The 21,277-nt window shown below is 31.1% G+C and overlaps 1 protein-coding gene across 4 annotated transcripts in view; it reads left to right on the top strand.

Moving 5' to 3' along the window:
• Positions 1 to 21,277, top strand: part of JMJD5 (Jumonji domain containing 5) — a 59,286-nt gene that overhangs the window by 6,602 nt on the left and 31,407 nt on the right. For all 4 annotated transcript variants that reach the window (XM_035358599.2, XM_035358598.2, XM_035358600.2 and 1 more), the window contains 3 exons: positions 6,105 to 6,280; positions 11,865 to 11,987; positions 15,238 to 15,413. In XM_035358599.2, the coding sequence (XP_035214490.1) occupies positions 6,105 to 6,280; positions 11,865 to 11,987; positions 15,238 to 15,413 (475 nt within the window). The remainder of the gene's footprint in view (positions 1 to 6,104; positions 6,281 to 11,864; positions 11,988 to 15,237; positions 15,414 to 21,277) is intronic.

Genomic DNA, 21,277 nt, shown 5'->3' with positions numbered 1-21,277 from the left:
TCTAACTTTTCATTGCAGTACTCCCTTAATTCTCTGTTTAAATTTGGATATTTTCCCTTTTTGACCTAAAAACAGTAACTGCTTATAATAAATCTCTGTAAACTGCATCATTTCAGAATTAATTTATGTCATTTGATGCTTGCCTAATGCTAATTATGTATTCATTCCGCAAACTGAAACTTAATGTACCAATTAAAACAAAGTGAAAATGAAACTTTTATTGTAGACTGGTTTCAGCTAATCTTTGGAATATGGTAACAGGTAGTTTGACGATATTTTGGTAAGGTGATAAAGGTTACTAGCTAGGACTTTAGCAATAATTTGAGAAGTACACAGTTCCAATCACAGATTATTTTGTGGAGACTTTTATAATGGATAATTTAGAGGGAAAAGAAAATTAATGTAATTTCTTGCATATTTCATTTATTTTATACGTGCAAATGTTCATCCTTGGAAAGGATATATGCAAGCTGAACATAAAAAAGCTTGCATAGTATAGATACTTTTTAGCGATCAGGTAATTTCATATATGTCCTTTTTACCGACTTCAAAGATTCACAAAATTTTCCTGCATTTTCATGCAAATTTTACTAATTTATGAGAAAAATGATTTAAATGGTTCATATATAAATTTGCCCTGTAAAAACAAATTTCTGTGCACGTTTGTTCCAGTACTTTCCGGAAATTAAACAGACGAAGTTAAAGTTATCCTCAAAAACAGACAAAGCACAGTCTCGGAAAATGGCATATTTGAAGATCTTAGTAGAAAAAAATTTCCTGTCATAAAAGTTATGCAGGTTACTAAGAAGTCTAATGAAAATTACATCAGATTACTGATATACCTTCTCGAACTCGATAGAAGTCCTGTAGGAGAAGCAGTTTTTCAATTAAACAAAGCCTTAAACTTTAATGTTATGATAGAAAAATACATTCCCAGAAATAAGAGACTGATCTAAGGTTTCAAATATCAAGCCTATGAACACACCCAGTATAACTGTTTTAAAAAGGAAATCTGCTGCAAATATTTACAAAACCATAGATCAAACACTTGTACCCTGAAGTCTGAGGGAAAATCTGCATTTTCTGTAAAGCTAACTGTTTCTTACCAAGGTTGTGTCATATACCAAAAAGATTTCAGAAAATTCAAGAAAAAGAAAAAGCAGCCTAAATTCCCAAGAAAGATGACTTCCTGCCTCTGAATCTGCATTAAGATTGCCTCTAAATCTTAATGAAATTAATGAGAACTTAGGAAATACTAAGTGGCTCACATACAGCGAAACACTTAAGAAAACCCTTACTCTGGAAATGAAATTTCGGATATTCTCCAAATTTTTAAAAATCCTAAAGTCTTACATTTAACAAGCAGTATCACTCACATTGCTCAAAAACTGACAAAAGCTGTCTCTGCAACTGAAAAAATCCTAGTTGCTTTTGAATCTATCCAGATTTCACTAAAAATCATTTTGAAGTTTGCAGAAGATGATTAATTTTCAAAATCATGCCAGTGCTCCAATAGCTTATCCAGTTTAATCAAGTCATGCAGTTCTTCACATCGTAGGTTTGAGCCTCAACCCAACTCACTTTTCTCATTGTACCATGCACCATTTTTTGTCAGACCAAAATGGATTCTTTTCTCTTTTTTATGTTCTGTTTGGACTATGTAATATAGCCTTGGGGTAATAGACATCTTGCTAGTTTTAGATTCAAGATTCTTTTCATGGCATTTTTTACTATGGATTACCGAGAGGATGGCTGGTTACACGAACCATGAAATGGCCAATGTTCATTTCGTGTACGGTGCAGTGGATACAAATGCAAGTGAGACATAGAGACTTACCAGGACCGGTTTCCGATGAGACACGCTCCAGATCAGAAAACATTCAAGCATTTGCATCTGCAGTTGTGCGAAACGGGATCCTTCACCGCAGCTAAGCAAGACACAGGGCATGTAAGTAGTGTCAGGACACCACAACTTGGAAGAGGGCATTCTGTGTAGGTTGAAAGCTCAACTGGGATGTAGCACTTGAGCAGTTTCTCGTGTTGTAAACTTGTCTCAAAAGATTGTGCCATTTGCTACAGGAGGAAGGAATGAATCCCTATCAGACACAAAAGGTACAAGCAGACTGTCACCCACAGACTATCAGCCACAGATCAATTTTGCATGTTGGTACCTTCATCAGAATACAGAGCAGCTGGATTTCGGTGTGCATGTTCTGTTTATGGACAAGTGCACTTTTACTCGTGAGGGTGTTTTAATACCCACCACTCGCACACATAAGCATCTATGAACCTGCGTGCTACACATCCTCATTCGTTCCAGTGGCAGTCTTCATAAATTTTTGAGCAGGGATCCTCTATGACCATTTGGTTAGCGCATACCTTCTGCCACACTGTCTGGATGGCAAATCGTATCACACATTCCTACGAGAAGTGTTGCTAGAGCTGCTGCTTCCAATTTCAACACCCATCAGGTTGAGAATGTGGTACCAGGATGATGGTGCACCTGTACACTTCAGCTTAGATATGCAGAACACTTTAGATGCAGAGTTCCCAGGATAGTGGATTGGTTGAGGTGGTTCCATAGCTTAGACATGAAGATTACTGGATCTCTTGTGTTTGGACTTTTTCCTGTAGGGCTATATGAAAAGCCTAATCTATGAGAGCCCCATTGAAACCGATATGGATGTGATTGCGAGGATCACTGTTGCTGCTGTCAGTAATTGGGAAATGCCTAGTTTTCTCACAAATGTGTGTTAATCCCTATCTTGCAAGTTTGAAGCCTGTATTATAGCCAATGAAAGGTCTTTTGAGCAATTTCTGTGAGAATATTCTGTTAAAATATTTCCTGAAGTATCTCCTCTCATTCTTGTGTTAATTCTTTAAATGTGATAGTGAAAAACTACCCATTAACTTATCACCACTTGCATTCTGACTATATATTCTATCACGAATATTGCTCATATAGCTACCTTCTATCACTCCCTAAAGTTTTGGCCACTTGTTCAGATTCACCGTGTATATGTAATGTTGTTGTAGACTTAGATGTAATGATGTAGGAAATATTGATAGTGTTGATGTTGAAGATGTTGATCCATAATGGACAGGAAACTTGACAGCTGAGGCAGATTAAATATATTCATTTTTATTTCAATTGACATTTGTGGTCACAATTCACTCGCCACTCTAATTGTGCCCATTTGAAACATTTAAATTTTTGATACTATAGCAGCAAGAAGAAAGCAATGTGGCAGTATCATTGTGCTGAGAGAAGCAGAAGCAACATAAGCAATTATCCAGAATGGAAGCTTATTAAGAGAAAAGTTTTGATTCAGGAAATTTTAAGTTCCGAATTAGCTGTGTCATCATTGTTGTCATATATCTAATAGAAGTTGTGATCGGAGTAATCTAGAAATGATGCAATCCAAAAAAAGGTATTATTTTTAGAATAGATAAGGGAGGAACCCAAATTAAAATCAGGAATTGGGGGTTATTGCTAATTTAAATTTATTTGTTTACCTTTCATATTCTCCCTCTCCCTTCTCCTTCAAAGAGAAAAAGACTTTTTGAGAGAAAAGCTTTTTAAGAGTTAAAGCACTAATCACTAGCAAATGAAGAAAAACATAATTTGAAAACAACCAAAAAATTTTGACCAAATTAAATAACCAAAACATTTAAATAATTGCAAAATAAAAACTTTGATAATATTTTAGAGTTTTATAATTCTCTGTTCAAATTTCTTTGTATCTTAGAGTTCACATGAGCATATTTTTTCAAGGAAAGCTTTTTAAAACTTTTCACACAATATCACAGATGTAAAAATTTCATGTGCCTGTTACTTATTTTAAATGATCATAAATCCCAACATTTTATAGCATAACTAATTTTTATTATTATTGAAATTATGGTTTTTGCTGTTATTTCCATATTTCATAGAAAATTGGGGGACACACCCCCAATGGCTTTCTCTGAATACAAGCATTTCCATCTGGCCAATGTATTCACTTGAATTAACTGATGTATTTATATCAGTGGTTAAAGGTTAATTAAAGAGGCCTCCGTTCTGTGTATAAAGGCAACTAGCCTTTTTGAATTGTTCTAAGACATTCCATTATATTAAAAAAATAAAACCTTACTTCCGTATTTTTTAAAAAAGAGAAAACACATATATATATATATAAAAGATAAAAAAATATGAAGCTCAGAATTACTAACTTTAATTTATCCTTTTAATTCCTGATTTTTAATCTGGCTGCATCTCTTCCAGGAATCTAAAGTATATCATCTGAAAAATTAATTTTGTGTTTATGTAATTGTGTTGCAGTGTAACATCTCTTGTCCAATCAGATTAAAGGAACATTTTGCTATTATTCTGAAGTATGATTTATTTAAATACTCGGTTATAAGATTCTGCCAAATTTCAGAGCAAAAGCATAGCAAAAAAAAAAAAAAAAGTGTCTTATTTTCAAGTAATTACGGTATATTTTTGCAACTTGAGAGTTAATGCATCATTTGGTTTTTAAATTGAATAATTTCTTTTAATATAATTTTGTATTTTATATGTTTTTGTATAAATATGAAATATTAAATATTTTTTTTTTCAAGATTCATAACTAAAAACATCTTAGCACTTGTGATATGAAAGATTTTCTATTTTAATTGACAGTTTGGATTCGGTAGTTAGTCTCTAAAATTATGCAATAATGCCCCTTAATTCAGAAATAAACATACTACTTAATTTAATATCTTAATATTCTTTGTTTAATTTTTTAATAGTTCAGTCAAAAATAATTAGCAAAGCTTTGCATTATTATAGTACAATTTATTCTATAGATATAATTTTTACTATTACAAATTTTAGCTGAAAAAATTTGAATTTAGTATTTATCTTTTACATAATTTACTGTGAATTATGAAAGAAGTTGTCATAAATGAACTGACTATTAATATCAACATATTGTAATTGTTTTATGTAAAGAGAATATTTGTATTTAAAGTATTTATTCAAAGTAAAATTATTTGTTATTTACTTATTATCACAACCGCCTTAGTAGAAGTCGCCAAATTTTCAGAATAGGCCAAACTCTGGCAACCATGCACATAACATTCTTCACACAGTTGTGCGTCAATAATCCTGTAGTCAACTAACGTCGCCATTTTCCTATGATTTTTTTTCCGGGGGGGGGGGGTGTTTTATTCCAAGTTCTGGTGGTTTTTATAACATTAGATTATATAAAAGTTTCTATAACATTACATAATCTAATGGTTTTTAGAGCATTACATTTATTTATGATATTTTTTGCCGTAAACTTTATTTTAAAATATGCACTTATGAAATTTGCAAGCAATGGAAGAAACTGCGGTAGAATATTAGCAGCGATACAGAATTTTGCTGCAAAATCTCTAAATGGAATAATAAGGAAATGCTTTTGGTAGATAGCCAAGGTTTGTGCAATGCTGAGTTTCTGCAATTCTCTGTTGCTTTTTAAAGTGAAAACAGATCGCTGTGTACTTGGAGAGGAGAACAGTAGAAAAAATTACAGAAAGATTTGGTAAATAATGTGTTTTATTTCTTTGACATATCATCTAATCGTTACTTAATAATTAAAATTTGTATTTCATATTGCTATTCATTTCATATATTGATAATATTTATTGATTTATGATAAATATCAATAGTTTGGAAATCTTTTTTAAAAAAAAGTCAGGAAAGCCACCAACTTACACCCAATAAATATAACTTTTACCTTTCCATCTGTGAAAAAATGTCAAATTGCATCAAGCTGGTTGCATAAGCACCAAATTATTAACATTACAATGGAAAGGTCAGTAAAATTTACTATGAAATTTACCTGAAAAATTTGAATTTAATACATTGTATTAACACACTTTACTGCAAATCAGGAAAATAAATAATTGTAAAAGAACTAACTGCTGTATTTGACCATGGTAACTGTTTTATTCAAACATGTTTACATTTACTCAGTTTTGTATTTTCAAAGCAGTTTTTTTTTTTTTTTTTTTTTTTTTTTTTAAGTTAATTACCATTAGTGGTAGCAAATTCAGCAAAATTATCACAAATTATAATTTAATTTTCTTTCTTTTAGATATTTCAAGTCACCTCCATGATTGCTCTATTAATGCTAAAATTGTATTAGACTTAGCATGGGAAAAAATCAATACTGGTCACTGGAAGGACGTTGATGCAAATTGGCGTTATGTGTATACCTTAGCATCTTTATTTAAAGTTTTATGTCTTTTAGCTGAAAAGAGAAATAAGACAGTTAGTAATAATTTTAAATAATTTTTACTTAATTTTGAAATTGTATTAAAATAAGGCATTATTCTGTTGTAAATAATGCAACATGTTACCTTGGTATATTTAGGGTAAGCAAAATCAGGATTAAAACCTGATTGATTTACTCACTCTAAAAATTAATATTTATTCATTCTATAAATTTATATTCTTATTTTAAATGTATATTTTAAATGTTTGAAAATAAATGCAGTTGGTATGTTTACCTGTGACTATTTGTATCTAAAGGATTTATCAGCTTGATCTAAGTATGTGAGCAACATAAAGCTGGCTGTAACATTCCTGAGCTTTTTTGACTAATTTATGATATACAACTGTTATTCTTGACTCGAATGTCAAGTAGCTATATCAATTTTAGCATTGCTTTAACAGTCTGAAGAACATAGATTGCATCACCTTATTGAAGAGGGCTTCTGAACATTCTTTGAAGAGGAACTTATTTTGCTAGCTCCCCTCTAAAGGGTAAGTTCTAGTATTGCCTCGGCATTCTGAAGAGCATAGACAATTTGATGTTGTAGAAAGGCACTGGCACTCCAGTAGAGCCTGTCCTCCTGTTATAAACTAACATTGTTATTTCCATGTTAAAGTAAAAAATAGTTGTCGCATTATTATTACTTTGCATCTGGTAACTGGATAAAAACTGGAATATGTATGTTTAGGTTTCAGTATATTATTAGAAATGGTGATTATGTTTTTAAGTCAAAATAAATTGTAAATATTCTAAAAATGAATGATTTTAGTATATATTTCAAGATTATTTTTTTCTCCTTCCTCCATAAGTAGTATACTTTGAAGGCTAGGAGAGTGAGTTTTCATGTCTTGTAAGAACAAGAGGAGATTTTGAACTGGATGGAGGGACACAAAACTTGTCTCTGTTCTTCAGCATGAGCCAAATTGTCCTGCATGAAAATTTATGCAAAATTATGCAATTGAAATAAATGGCAGGGCTTAATTTCTAAAATCAGAAGTGCGGGAGCCCTCTGAAAGGCCATCAGGAAGAAGGGGAAAACTAAATAAGTAAAATAACCAATAATAAAAATAATTAAATAACGGTACACTGTGTGTGGGAGGGGGGGGAACTAAAAGAAAAATTGAAAGGCTCCAGATTTTAAATTACATCCTAAGAGGCATTTTTTTAACATCTTGTGTGTTACCTTTATTTATTAAATATCATGTTTTTCTCACTTAAACCATAAAATTCAGTTCAAGAGCAGTATCGCAAAATAATTTTAAATTGAGCATATCTTTAGAATTTTCGATACACAGTCTCATGCACTGGATATAAAAATGTTTTTTCTGTACAACGCTGCCATTGCTCGCTTTGAAATCCTTGAGTTAATCAAAAATTTGTTAAAGTTTTACAAAATATGAAATCAAAAATAAAACAAATTCCAAAATTCAAATTGGACTTTTAAAACAGCCTTTTAAGGTTTCCAACGCAAAATGCCAAAATGAAATTAATAGTCCTTCAGGGCAAATTGCCCCTTTGGACTAATTAAAATTAAAATTAAATTAATGATAAATATTTAAATAAAAGAAATAAAATATAAGACCTCCTCTTATTTGGGGCTCTGACTGAGAATTTCATACAAAAACTAAGAAATAACTCAGCCAGCCTCCGGCTGAATTTAGAGTTTAGATTTACAGTATAATATACTATTTCATTGGGGGGGGGAGAACTATACTTTTTCCAGCACACCAGTAGAAAAAAGTAAAGCATTTAAAGCATCACTAATGAAAATAGAGAGAATGCTAGAAACAATATAAGCATATAAAGAGAATTATAAGCGTATAATAGAAAATTGTAGTTTCAAAAACAAAGACAGAAGAGTCCAACGATTTCTCACCACCATGTTTTGCCAATATATTTCTAGCTGTCCAGCAGAATGCGACTGGACAAAAAAATTTACCCCAAATCAACATGAGAACAAATGTAAGGTTTGCATAAGTGGCATTTTTTGTCCCCCCATATTTTGTTACATAGTTAAAATCTGCAGGGAGGTTGCTAGCACTCGACGTGGAAGACAAAGGCAATCACTGTTAATATTTTTGGAAACAAAACATTTTAACCACTTTCATAAATTTATTGCTGTACATGGAGAATACACCTTTGGCATGTTTTTACCGAGTCTTTGATTAAGGTAATTTTATATTATGTTACACTGCTGTCACTTGTGTTGATGAAAAGTAGTTCCATACATTCTCTATCTTCATAGCGATTGTTTGAAATATGCATAATGTCATATCAAAGAACAACATTCTACATCTTTAATTATTTTAATTGAAGATGCAGAAAATGCTATTTGCTAAACATGATCCAAAATGCTATTCGCTATACATGAAATTCGGCTTTTCAAATGTTCTACAAAAGTGCATTTCTGGTGAAAATTGCTGCTAGGTTGATGTTGCCTCAAATTTGTTGAATGTGACAGAGCTGTAAGAGGAAACATAATCATAATAAATATTATTATGCAAATCAGTTGAAGCCACATTCTTTTATGTTTGAATTTTAAGACAAACAGCAACATTCAGAGTAGATTTTTATGTATTAGACAAAACTGTCAAAAGTATAATAATTTCAATGAAAATGCTTTACAGAAAGGCATATTGAAGAAGACTGCAACAAGGCAATGGATGCCCAGGGATACTAGGCCTTTTCCTGCTGGTTCGTTTTTTCTCGGGTGCCTCCAAATTTTTTTCCCTCTTGAATTCAGCCATTCATTATGGCTGCATTTGTTACATCAGCTTTAACACTACCTCTAGTTATATTGAAAGCTTAAATTTAGGGTAGAAGGGAAGTCATCATTTCTGTTTGGAGTTAGAGGATGGAAAGACAGAATTATGCCAATCTGATAAATTGTTAATATGCACTTTATTTGTTTCTCACCAGTGAAACTATCATATTACTTTATTTTGATATTAAAAATTTTGATTTGAAATTTCATGTTTATTTTCGTTATTTCGGTTTGTTTCGTTTATTTGTTAATATCTATATGTATCATCAAATATTATAAGTGTGTTCTGGCTAATGCAAATGATTAATCAGATAATGATGCTCAACCAGATTTAAATGGAAAAACATATATGTTTAGGATAGAAAATGAAAAGAAAGTTTGCCATATAAAAAAATAAAAATTTGCATTTGAAAGAAAGAAATAAAATGCCGCAGTTTTTTTATTATTAATTTAGAATTTACTTTTAAAAATTGGAACATTGTGACCTCTTTATTGGTAGCATCTTTTTTGAAGTTTTTCTTCAAGTGTGTGATTTACATGAGTTAGCCAAAGTTTTAATAATGTGTTATATTTTATTAAAGTTTTTATGAGCATTTGTTACTGATATCCAGAACAGAAAATGGAAGAAAGAAAATAATAGTAATAATAGACACCAAATCTCTCCAAGTTTAATTCTTGTTAGATATGATAAAAGTTAAACTGTTTTCTCAAATCTATTATCAAAAAGAGCAGTTATATAAAATATAATACTTAAATATGTCATTTGTCCAGATTTTTAAGTTTCAGAACTTTTTTCATTTTTTTCACAAAACATTCTAAAAATTAAGTATACAGTGAGTGACAAAAACATCTTCTCAGTGCAAGTGCTATGCATTTTGCTGTCTGGTGCAAATTCTGTGGCTCCTAAATTTTTGCTGCCTTGTGCCTCCCTAAATACTAAAAATTTTGCTCTCTGTATTTTCTGCTGTCCAGTGCCTTCCCTAAATTCTAAAAATTTTACCCCTCCCATAAATTCTGCTGTCTAGTGCCTCCCTTAAATTCTAAAAATTTTGCCATTCTTAAATGTTGTTACTCGGTACTTCTCTAAATTCTAAAAATTTTGCCATTCCTGAAATTCTTCTGTTCGGTTAGGTTCTTTGGTTAGGTCTGTCAGGTTCTTTGGCTGACACTCCAACAAGAATGTTAGTCTTCATATGACAAGGCATGATTCTACCAGATCTTGCCATAATCCCACCACCAGAGACCCTCCAGATCACCAGATTTACCAGATCAAGCTCTCAGAGGAATTATAAATCATACATGTGCAAAATTATCTGCAAATTCAACCTAAATACCAGTCATGATTTCATGGATTTGATTTGGAAAGATTCAGTAAGTTAATCTTGGAGGCTAGGCATTTTGCTACCTGGTGCAAATTCTCCTTGTGCCTCCCTAAATTCTAAAAATCTTGCCCTCCCATAAATCCAACTCTCCAATGTTTCTCCTAACTTCTAAAAATTTTGCCATACGTAAATGTTGTAACTAGGTATTTCTCTAAATTCTAAAAATTTTGCTGTCCTAAATTCTGCTGCTCGCAACAGTCATACAACTTTTACTGGCTCTGCCACCAACCCTGCATCTTCTTAAGAGTATCAGCCCATCTCCAACAAGAATGTTAATCAGCACATGCCAATGCATTATTCTATCAGATGCTGGAAAGCTGCTAGAGCAATTATAAGCCATGCAAATTCAGTCAAGTCATACATGTTGCAAAATTATCTGCAAATTCAGCCTAGATATCAATCATGAATTCATTGATTTGATTCAGGAAGATTCAGAAAGTTGATCTTGGAGGCCAGTGAATAATCTGAAAATCAGATGTCTGAATAGTAAAGGTTTGATGAAATAACTGATGTAAATCTGTTTTGCAGGGTGTACCAGGCTAGTGAAAAAATATATGTAATTACCTAATGTATATTGGTGGTATGCTGATATGCTGCATTTGGGAACCTATTGTGTTTCATAAAAATTACCATTAAGCCATCATTACGATACTCAACAGGATCAATTTGGCTAAATGTCTAGTTTTTCAAAATGTTGTCACTACATTTGCAAATTAACTAGGCACAGCAGAGAAGTGGATGAGTGATTATAGAATTTAATACTGTTTGTGTACAGATCCTGTTTTTGTATTTCCAGCATCAGGCAGTCTGGGATATAGATGTGATCTGTATCACAGTTAACTATTTTTTCAATTCAGACTTGGCCAGTTTACTTTGATCTCAGCCATCTGTAGTATAGATAGCTGCCATTTATTGCTGGGGTCAGTATCCTCACCAAGTGCATATTCATGGTATAAAGTTCATTTTATATAGTTGACTAATTATTTTTAAGATGGAATGACTCAATTTGCTTTCTGTGGAAAATGCATTTATAATTAAAGTTATGGTTTTCTCAGTTTCTTATTTTTATTGATTGTGGAGCATTTTTGAAAAACTCATATGTTCAGTTAAGTATAGTTTGTGATAATGTGTATGCCAATGTATTATAAAATATCAGTATACACTTTCTATTACTATTGTTTCAGTATTTATGATCATTCATTGTAATTGAGTCACATCAAACCAAACATCCTGAATGGTCTTCACATCTTGAATGGTAGATGTAAAGGAATTTATATTTGGAAAAATTTATTTTTCAGAGAATCTAGTTAAATTTGGCAATGGATTAAAGGAACCTTTAGTAGAGTATTATTGTATTTTCCTGTCTCAATGTTTTATTTCTTTAGTGATAAAAAATTGTTGTGTAAAAATTATTTATATTTTATTTATGCTTAGGATATAATAAAAGCATGTGATATGGGACTTCTGATGGGTGCTCCACTTATGCAAAATATTTTGAGTAAAATTGCTGCAAAATTAACTGATATGCTCCTAAAAGAAAGAGGTTGTGCAAAGAAGGTAATTATTTTAAACATTGTTTTCTTTAGAAAATTATCATTCTGCTTTTTGTGTTTTTTGGTTTTAATACTGTCTTTTCATATACAACATTGATGAAATAATTTAGCTCCTTTTTAATTTCTAAATTTCTCATAGTTTTCTTTATTGATATCATTTTAGAAAATTTAAAAATCACTGTAAATAAATTTTGTTAATTGAACTGTATTTCCATTTATCCTTCTACATGACCAAAATTTATAACTTTTGTTTATTGAAACCTTTGTATTTCAAGCATCTTACCGTCAACTATTTTGTTAGCTGCAAAACTTACTAAAGCTCAATGAGTAGTTTTTACGCCTGTTGTGTAGAATTGTTATGTATTGTTTTACAGTGTTTAGTTAATATATTAATTTACAGTGAATAGTGAAATTTTAATGTTCATATTTGGGAATTAATTTTTTTATATATTATTGTTTAAACTCATTTTTTCATTTGAATACAGCAAAGCTCTTGTTAAGCTAGCAGAAAGTGTTCTGCAGCTAAAGGCAGGTTTTTTTTTTTTTTTTTTTTTTTTTGTTGTTTCTTATGGACCGACCACTTTGAGATCAAAGGTCAGTGGCCAGCTGCCTTTTCCTCCTCTTATCTTTTGGGGCTGAACGTATGGTTTGCTCGTTTGAAGGCGAATAGCTTTAAGGGGTGGCACACTTAACTGAATTTGGGTGAAAACATTCCTTGTTGTTTGCATTCAAAAGAACATGTTACTTTAAAAAGGGGGTTATTGGATTGGATAGCTTTAATTTTATTAATATTTTCAGCCAATAGGGAATATAGAGGTGGTCTGTATTTTGAATGCCACCGAGGTTTTAAAAGTGGTTGCACGAGAGGCAGGAGAGGAATTTTTCCTTTTTTTTTTTTTTTTTTTTTTTTTTTTTTCCCCTGAAAGAAATGTAAAGGGAGAAAAGTAGGTTATTACTGCCTTCTCGCCGCTTTGGGCTGCGTGGACCGGTTCAAGTGCATTGCAGGATCTCATCGGGGCATTTATTGGTGTCTGTGTTAGTAGAACTGGGGCTAGGTCCCGTATTTTCCCTGACTAGCAGTTCTCTGACGTTTTTGTTTTGATATCGTCGCTGGTTTCCCGTTTTCTTGTTGGAAAATAATTCAGGATGCTGGTGCTGAAGATCCAGATTACTGATGAAAATTTATAAGCGGGAACGTCATCATTTCAAGTTGAGTGCGGCTTGCACTTGTCTTCACTTAGAACATCAAAGTTTGTGAACATTCGTCTAAATTGGACTTCTTGATGTGCCGTCAAAAGGAAAAGTTGTTAAGTGATAGACTGCTACAGACATAGTACTGTGAGAAATAGTACTGAGGGAAAAAAAATAGGGGAAGAAGTATCCAACCGTGAGTGCCTTGAGCAGATTTTAGATTTTGATTTTGAGAAGATTTGAACCAAATATAGTTTTTGATGTATTAAAGAAATTGTCCAGCAGCTCCCTGAGCCCCACAGACTGATGTGTATTTAGCATCCATGAGTGTATTTTTTTCTTGTTTTTGTTTGTTGCTAGTTATTTAATTAATAGCTGAGAAAGTTATTTTTATTTTTAAATGTAAATTTTCATGAGTCATCACTTAAATTATAGATGGGGGAAAAATATCAGTGTTTTTAAATGAAAATTTTCACTGATTTAATGTGTATAGAGTATTATAATATCAAGTAATTTAATTAATTACTAAATGTCAGAAGATAAATTACTGATGTGTTACTGATAAAGGAATTTGTGTGTTTTCTAAATTAGCTTTAGATGTGAGTGTAAATTCATGAGCAACTTTTCATTCATGAGTCGATTCATGAGAGTCGATGGATTTAGTTTTATTTTAGGGATAGCATTTTGTGGAATTAGAAGCTAAATTGCATTTTTGTATTTCATTGAAAAATAACCAAATTCAATACTTTACCAAAACACCAAGGAGGATATTATACTTTCATTATTGACATGAGTATGAACGTTGATCTGATAAACTTTATTTTACTCTGTTGATGATTTATGTATTTTAGTCTAACTGAAAGTCTTAGTTTTGCAATCACCAGTCACTTACAGAGTTTAGATATTTTTATGAGAGACAAGTTTTATTTATTTATTTATTTTATTTTTTATTTATTTTATCTTATTTATTTATTTTCTTGTCGCGGCACCAAGAGGAAGTTAAGTAAGCAGGCACTTTAAAGTTAATATTAATGATAATATTAACTTTAAAGTGCCTGCTTTTTAAATATTTCTATCTTTATCATTCTTTCCTCTTTTAAAACAATTAGCATTAGATATCATAACTGTAATAGAAAATAAGTATTATCAGGTTGTAATGAAAGCTACTTTTAAAATGATACCTATACAATTTCAGGATACCTATACAATACCTATACAATTCAGTTCAAAGTCTTACTTAAGACAGAATAACACGCTGAGTAAATACTAATTCAGAAGTCAAACAACAAAAATCAGCGTTAATTTTCAAAATTTTCGCAGAACAAAAATTTTCTGCGGAAATTTTGAAAATTAACGCTGATTTTTCTTGTTTGACTTCTGAATTAGTAAGTCTTACTTATTATGTGCACAATCAAAATTATTAGTGTGTATAATATGATTGTTTGATAAGGCACTTTTTTTAATCCAGGTTTCTATGTGTATTTTAATTTCTTTTATAAATTTAAGGAAAGGAATTTATAGTTTATTGTGATATTTAATTACTAATTTATTATGTTTTATTGCTTGTTAAATGTAAATTCTCTGCTTAAGAGATTACAGTGCTTATTAACATAAAGTTTCCTAGATCCTTAAACTTAAGGATCATATTTCATGATGGGGAAGTGCTTTTTGTATACATAAAACTCATCATATTTTTACTGTTGCAATAAGTTGCCTATGTGAGAGAGGACTCAACATTTTAGAATATGTGAAAAAGTACAGAAATTAGGAGTGTTTTAGTCATATGTGAGGTACATTTATATCCCCTTGCTTGCATTCCAGTTTTTTGCCATGTACATGCAGTATTTTGTTGAACTGTTTTTTCTTGAATGATATCTAAATTTGAAAATGAAGACTTTTTTTTTATTTATGACCATATCTATTGTTGTAACAGTGATGATATAGTTATGTAAATATGTTATATTTGTCAAGCATAATAAAACCTTCTTATTTTTAATATATTATTGATATTCATATTTTATTTTTATATCCAGTTTCATGCTAAATTGCTAGCTTTGTTTCAGATAAAAAGAATAAAACTATCACCTGAATCAGAAGGCTTAAAGCTTATACATAATATTTCAAGAAAAAATTCAGTTTCACATGATGAGTTTTATAAATTATATGTAGCAAAAAAAGAACCAGTTTTATTGTTAGATGCTATTAAAGACTGGCCTGCTTTCGGAACTAATCGTTGGAGGTAACTTCATAGATGAAACATTTACTTTAATAATATATTTATTTTCTCTATTAAAATGTATTTTACTCTTAATATGTATTTACATGTCATATCTTTTATCACTTTCTTTATGGTATATATTATTTTCTTGCTTATTAATTCAGTATTTCACAGCCAGTTCAGTTTAAAGATGAACTTAATTGAAAACCTATGATCATACAAATCATACAACAGTAATTTTAATAAATTATTTGATTTGGCATAGTATACAATAGCTGTCTACCTAAGTTTCTGTCTGGTTTTTACCAGAAGTCTTGTATTTCTACAACCAACCTCTTGAGAGAAAATAGTTTGACTATTAAATAATGTTCATTTATAAATGAAATGTGTATTAAATATGTTCATGTAGCAGATAGAACAACATTTAGAGCTAATAGATGTTATCATGGTTTAAAGAATTTTTTAGCATCTAAATTATTGAACTTCAAAGCTAAATAAATCTTTATAAAAGTTTTATTAGACCTATCATATTGTATGGTAGTGAATGCTGGTCATTAACAAAAACAGATGAAGAAAGACTTCTGATCCTTTTAAAGAAAAATACTGTGAAAAATGTATGGCCCAATTAGAGAAAATAATAGATGGAGAATTTTGTTTTACCATGAAATATGTAGAAGATACAAACAACCTAATATTGTCCGAGTCATCAAATCTTATCGTATCAGGTGGCTGGGACTTATTTTTAGATGTGACAGCTTGAACCCTGTTAAAATGGTGACCTATGCAAATGTAGAAGGTACCAAGAAAAGAGGAAGACCTCGCTTAAGATGGATAGAATGTATGGAGGCAGATCTCGGGATTCTAAAAGTCAATCGTTGGCAAACCGTAGTGACTAATCGGATGCATTGAAGGAAGCTTGTTAAGACGATCTTGGCCTGTGATAGGCTGTAGTGCAACTGAAGAAGAAGATAGACAACCATAAATCATCTTCAAAAGGAAGTGCTTTATTTGTAGTCATTAGATAATGGCATCATTCATAAATTTAAATCAGAATCTTAGTAGTATAGTATTATAGATGTTAAACTAAAGTTTTACGGAAATCTGATAGAGGAAGGGCTTTGTAGAGGTTGTGTAAGGGAAAAGGTACTTAATTATCATGAAACCTAAAAAAATAACATCCAGCTCATAATCTTATGAATATCAAACTTGGTATGAAATATGGTTTTTCAGTTTTAACCATTTGTACAGTGGTGGACATATGTAAAATAAGGCATAGTAAATAGTTGAACAGACTACATTGTTGACCCGATAGTTCACTTATCTGTAATGCAAGCAGTCGGTACCGCCCATCCGGTATAGCAGTTAGTGTCACTGACTGCCATGCCGAAGGGCCCAGGTTTGAATCTCGGAGAAGGCAGGGATATTTGTAAATATATAATGTGGGTGCAGTATGGCGGCACTCTAAATATGCGGCAAGCCGAAAGTATTTTCGTGTGATTTGGTGGAAGGGGAGAGGCGTGAGAGACCCTCGGACCTGTCCCCCTGTGGTGCTCTCCATCACATTTGGGGGTAGAACTGAACTAAATCACACTGTCACCTGTATGGTGCTCAAGGCTGTTCCCAAGGCATAATCTAGCACTCCTTGCCATGAGGAATTTTGTGGGCTTGGGCTAACTATGTCAGACAAGTGAGTATAAGCAACAACAACAAGAGACAGCCAGCGGTCTCTGAGTTACTGAGGATCCAGCTTTCAGAGCCTCCTTAAGTACAAAGAAAAAGTTTTTACACATAGATGAATTAATGCTAAATCTGCAGAAGATTTTGAGGAAGCTTCTATAGATTTTATGAAAGCATTCAAATAAAAAGAAGTTTAAACCACCTCATACAGGCACAATACATTGGTTATTGGAAATGCTGTACTAAATAATGGTTTATAGTCTGCTAATACAAAAATGGAATTGATCTGTAACCCTAGGTTAGACAGTTCTTGAATTGTTTCAGATAATAGTAACAAGAATTCTCATTTTCTGACACAAGTTCCAATTGTGGCCAAGTGGCTAAAGACTCAGAAATTGGCAATTTACTTAAGTTCATTCCCAGACCCTGAAACAGCTTCCTTGCATAAAGTTTTCAGAGTTATCCTTAGGAGTAATTTAAATATATGAGCCAATTTCTTTTGCAAAACACAATTTCTTTTCCTTTTTACGTAAGCAGTCTTAAATTATTTTGCATATTATTTGTTATAATTGAATTTGCTGAATTATTTTTGATGCAAGTTCTAAACATCAGCTTATATTATGTATAATATCAATTTACATTTTTATCAGATAAACGTGACAGAAAAGAAGTATGAGGAGTTCAAATTCATCATAAAATTTAATTCCTTTTGTGTTTTTTAATGAAAACTTTAAAAAATAGCCAAAAAAATACACAGCCAAAAAGCACAGCTTTTAAACACTGTATAATAATATAATAACAACTGTATAATCAACTGCACATTATTTATCGTGCATTATTCTATGTACGCTGCTAAAAAAAAAAAAAAAAAAAGAAAGGGGACAGTGCTATATCTCCCGTTCTACTGGGGCGATTCATGAAATTCAAATTGCGTTCTTCATGTCTCGAAAGCGCAACTTAGAATATATATTAGATTTATATATAGCACTATTCTAACATAGGTATTTTTACACAAAATTGGACTTTTTCTGAAATAACGTACCAATTTTTTTACATATTTCGATTCTACGACTCAAATTATGCCAGAATACCAAGTTTTGTAAAAATCGTACGAGTAGTTTTTAAAATATTAGCTCTCAAAATTTTAGCTCCTCAATGTTATTGAATTTGGCAAATATTTATTTATATCTCATTTTTTATTAAACTTTTTTGATTTTTTCAGTCATATTTCGAAATATAGGTTCATTCCAAATAAAATTTACACATTTTTTGTGTTTTATTTTTTAAATTTCTATTTTTAAATAATTTTTATAAATTTTTCAAAAAAAATTTTGAATTATAACCTATAAAATTTTTACCACCATCTTAAAGTAGGTATATTTTTAAGCATATTTGCAAAAAATTAGACTTTTTTATTCAAAATTTTCTAAGATATACACAAATTTACATATTTTCGCGTTTTGAAATTTGGCATCCTTTTTTTTTTTTTTTTTTTTTTTGAGCGATAATAACGCCAAATGTGGTCTATGGGTTTTTGTTACACTGTATTGCCACAGCTATTTTTAACCTTAAATTTCAAGTAAAATTTTACGGAGAATTAATTATATGACATTTTTTCCCTCAATGATGCATAATAAATATTTATTAGTACAATACGAAAAGCTATTTTTTTAAATAAATTATTTAATATTTTTTTTTAATTTCTCTCTATCTTTTTTTTTTTTTTTTTTTTTTTTTAATAAGAGTAAATTTTTACCTTCGGCGTTTTATCGTCTGCTACTTTACTTCGTTTAAATCGAATTGTCTAAAACTGAGAATTTTCGTTTGATGTTTATTTGAATTTTATGACATTAACTGCACAATTTATTTCTAAACAAACTGATGCTTTTGAAGTGGCTGAAAGAGCGGCTGGTACTATCATCCATATTTTTAAAGCACAGTATATTTTTATAGAAACATAAGAGTTAGAATAATCATTTTTATAAAAGTCAAATTATGATATAAACGTACAACCCTCTAGAGACTGAATTAATGGAAGTTCAATGGTTACGTAGAAATGATCTGCAGCTACTTAATCATTGGATAAGTCAGCAGATTCTGTGGACAAGTAATAATAATTATATAAACGACACCCAACATTCTGAATTCAATTAACAACGAGGATACGATGTTTATTAAATGAATTCAAGAAGTTTTAAAACATAAAAAATCAACTTATTTTTTATCCTAAAATGTATTTTTGTGCTTAGCATATTTTCATTATTCTAATTTAAAATTCTAATAATTCTTAAAATTCTAATTTAGAATGTAATTGTCAAGAACTGAATCCTAATCATCAGTAATATAATAAGTAATTATTACGGTTATTAATAAATCCTTCTTATAAAGTAATTGCAAATATTTCAAAAAATCTTCTGTCTGAATGCAAATATTTTTCTGTGCAAATATTTTTAATTTTATATTAATCAAGATTGAATAGGATATTATTTATTTGCACTTCAATTCTTAACGTCAGTTCTAGTAGAAGTTAAAAATCAATTATATTTAATTAAGGATTGGATTGGATTGGATTGGATTATTTAATTATGGCAAAGCACACGAGGGCTATCTGCCTAAAGGGAGGGATGCATTCATGGAGGACTTTCTAAGGGAAACTGGCTCGTATACACGTTACACATATGGAAAACCACAAAAACACCCATGCAACCAGCCCGTTTGCAGGATTCAAACCTTGGACCGAACTACCAGTGATCAGCGTCTTTACCGCTCGGCCGCTGGTGGGCTATTTAATTAAGGAATGACCATCTAAGTTTAGAAACAGCAATTCAATTATTGGCGCTGTATCTTTCATGTTACTCCCGATTGGCAAGCTACATGATTTTTAATGAGTATTCGGGTTTTGCTAGTAACTTCACTTGGAAATCGCGCTTAAACTAGGTTAGTTGGTTATTTGAACATAGAAAGAACATGGGAGCTATTTGATTAGGATGCTTTCATAGAGAACCTTTGTAAAGAGAACCTAGAAAACTATGAAAACCAACCATGCAGCCTGGGTTAGACTTTGCAACAAACAATTAGTATTTAACAATCTTCAAATGCTAGGCAACTGGTGAGGCTCCAATTAAATCTCCAATTTAATATTTTATTTGTAAATATTTAAAATATTGTTGTATTCTTAGACACAAAAAGGAGAATTTAAGTTTTGTTAACGCGTTAGTAAACTACCAAGCCGTAGTGCAAATGAATATTCAATTTCTTTTGCAATAATTGTATTCACTTAATATTCTTGGAATATGAGCTAAAGAAGGAACGTTCTCGGAAGAAGTGTTTAAAACCAGTGATATTAGGTTTGTCTTACAAGCTCAGGATCAAAATGATTCTGCAATTGCCCGAGTAGTTGACTTGTCAATGGCTGTGAATTAAGCAGATGACTTTTAATCTTACGTTTTCAGTCAGAAAACGTATTCCCCCCCCCAAAAAAAAGTACTTTGTATTGCATGACAATGCATCTTTTCATTATTCGATAACCAGTCGGAGAACCGCTTGTGTTCCAAAAATAAGTATGTGTACTCAATCGTCCTGCATGTTCTTCAAATTTGTCTTCTTGTGATTTTTTTTCTTTCCCAAAAACTAAAGTTGCCTCTCAAAGGAAAGTTTTTTGACATTGAAGAGACAAAAGGAGGAGTATGACATCTACTTTTAGAGACATGTCAAAAACAGATGTCTACAAGCCTTCTCTTCCATTACACGTTGTGCAGTCAGACAAAAAGTTGCATCAGCGTACATTCTATAATATATTTTTATTACACTCTGATTACTTTATTATCATACAGTTTGGATACTAAATCTTTTACTTTAGCTTTAGTAATTCGGAATTTTTGACGGAATTGTTGTCGGAACTAGGACTTAGAAGATAAGTCAAATTAAATATTTCGATAACCCAATAAATTCAAGGTCGAAGTTTCAATATTTTATGTTTGGAGGGAGGAGAATTTTTTTCAGTTTTGCTCCATTATCCTAAGTATATTTGCTTCGATTTTTTTTTTTTTTTTTTTTTCCATAAAAGCGAAAAATTTACGCTTGGTATACATATAACGCATAGCTTCAAATTAAAATTTAATAATATACAGAGTGGTTATAATTAAAATTTCACATTGAAACGGTCATAAAAAGAAAACTACTGGATCAAATGTTATCAAACTTAATAA

This window comes from Stegodyphus dumicola, chromosome 8 (genome assembly GCF_044657685.1).
Source record: "Stegodyphus dumicola isolate Sdum_Otavi_A_Nest chromosome 8, ASM4465768v1".
NCBI classification, from domain to species: domain Eukaryota; kingdom Metazoa; phylum Arthropoda; class Arachnida; order Araneae; family Eresidae; genus Stegodyphus; species Stegodyphus dumicola.
The sequence above is the reverse complement of the archived record's forward strand: the minus strand, read 5'-3'. Positions and strand labels throughout refer to the sequence as shown.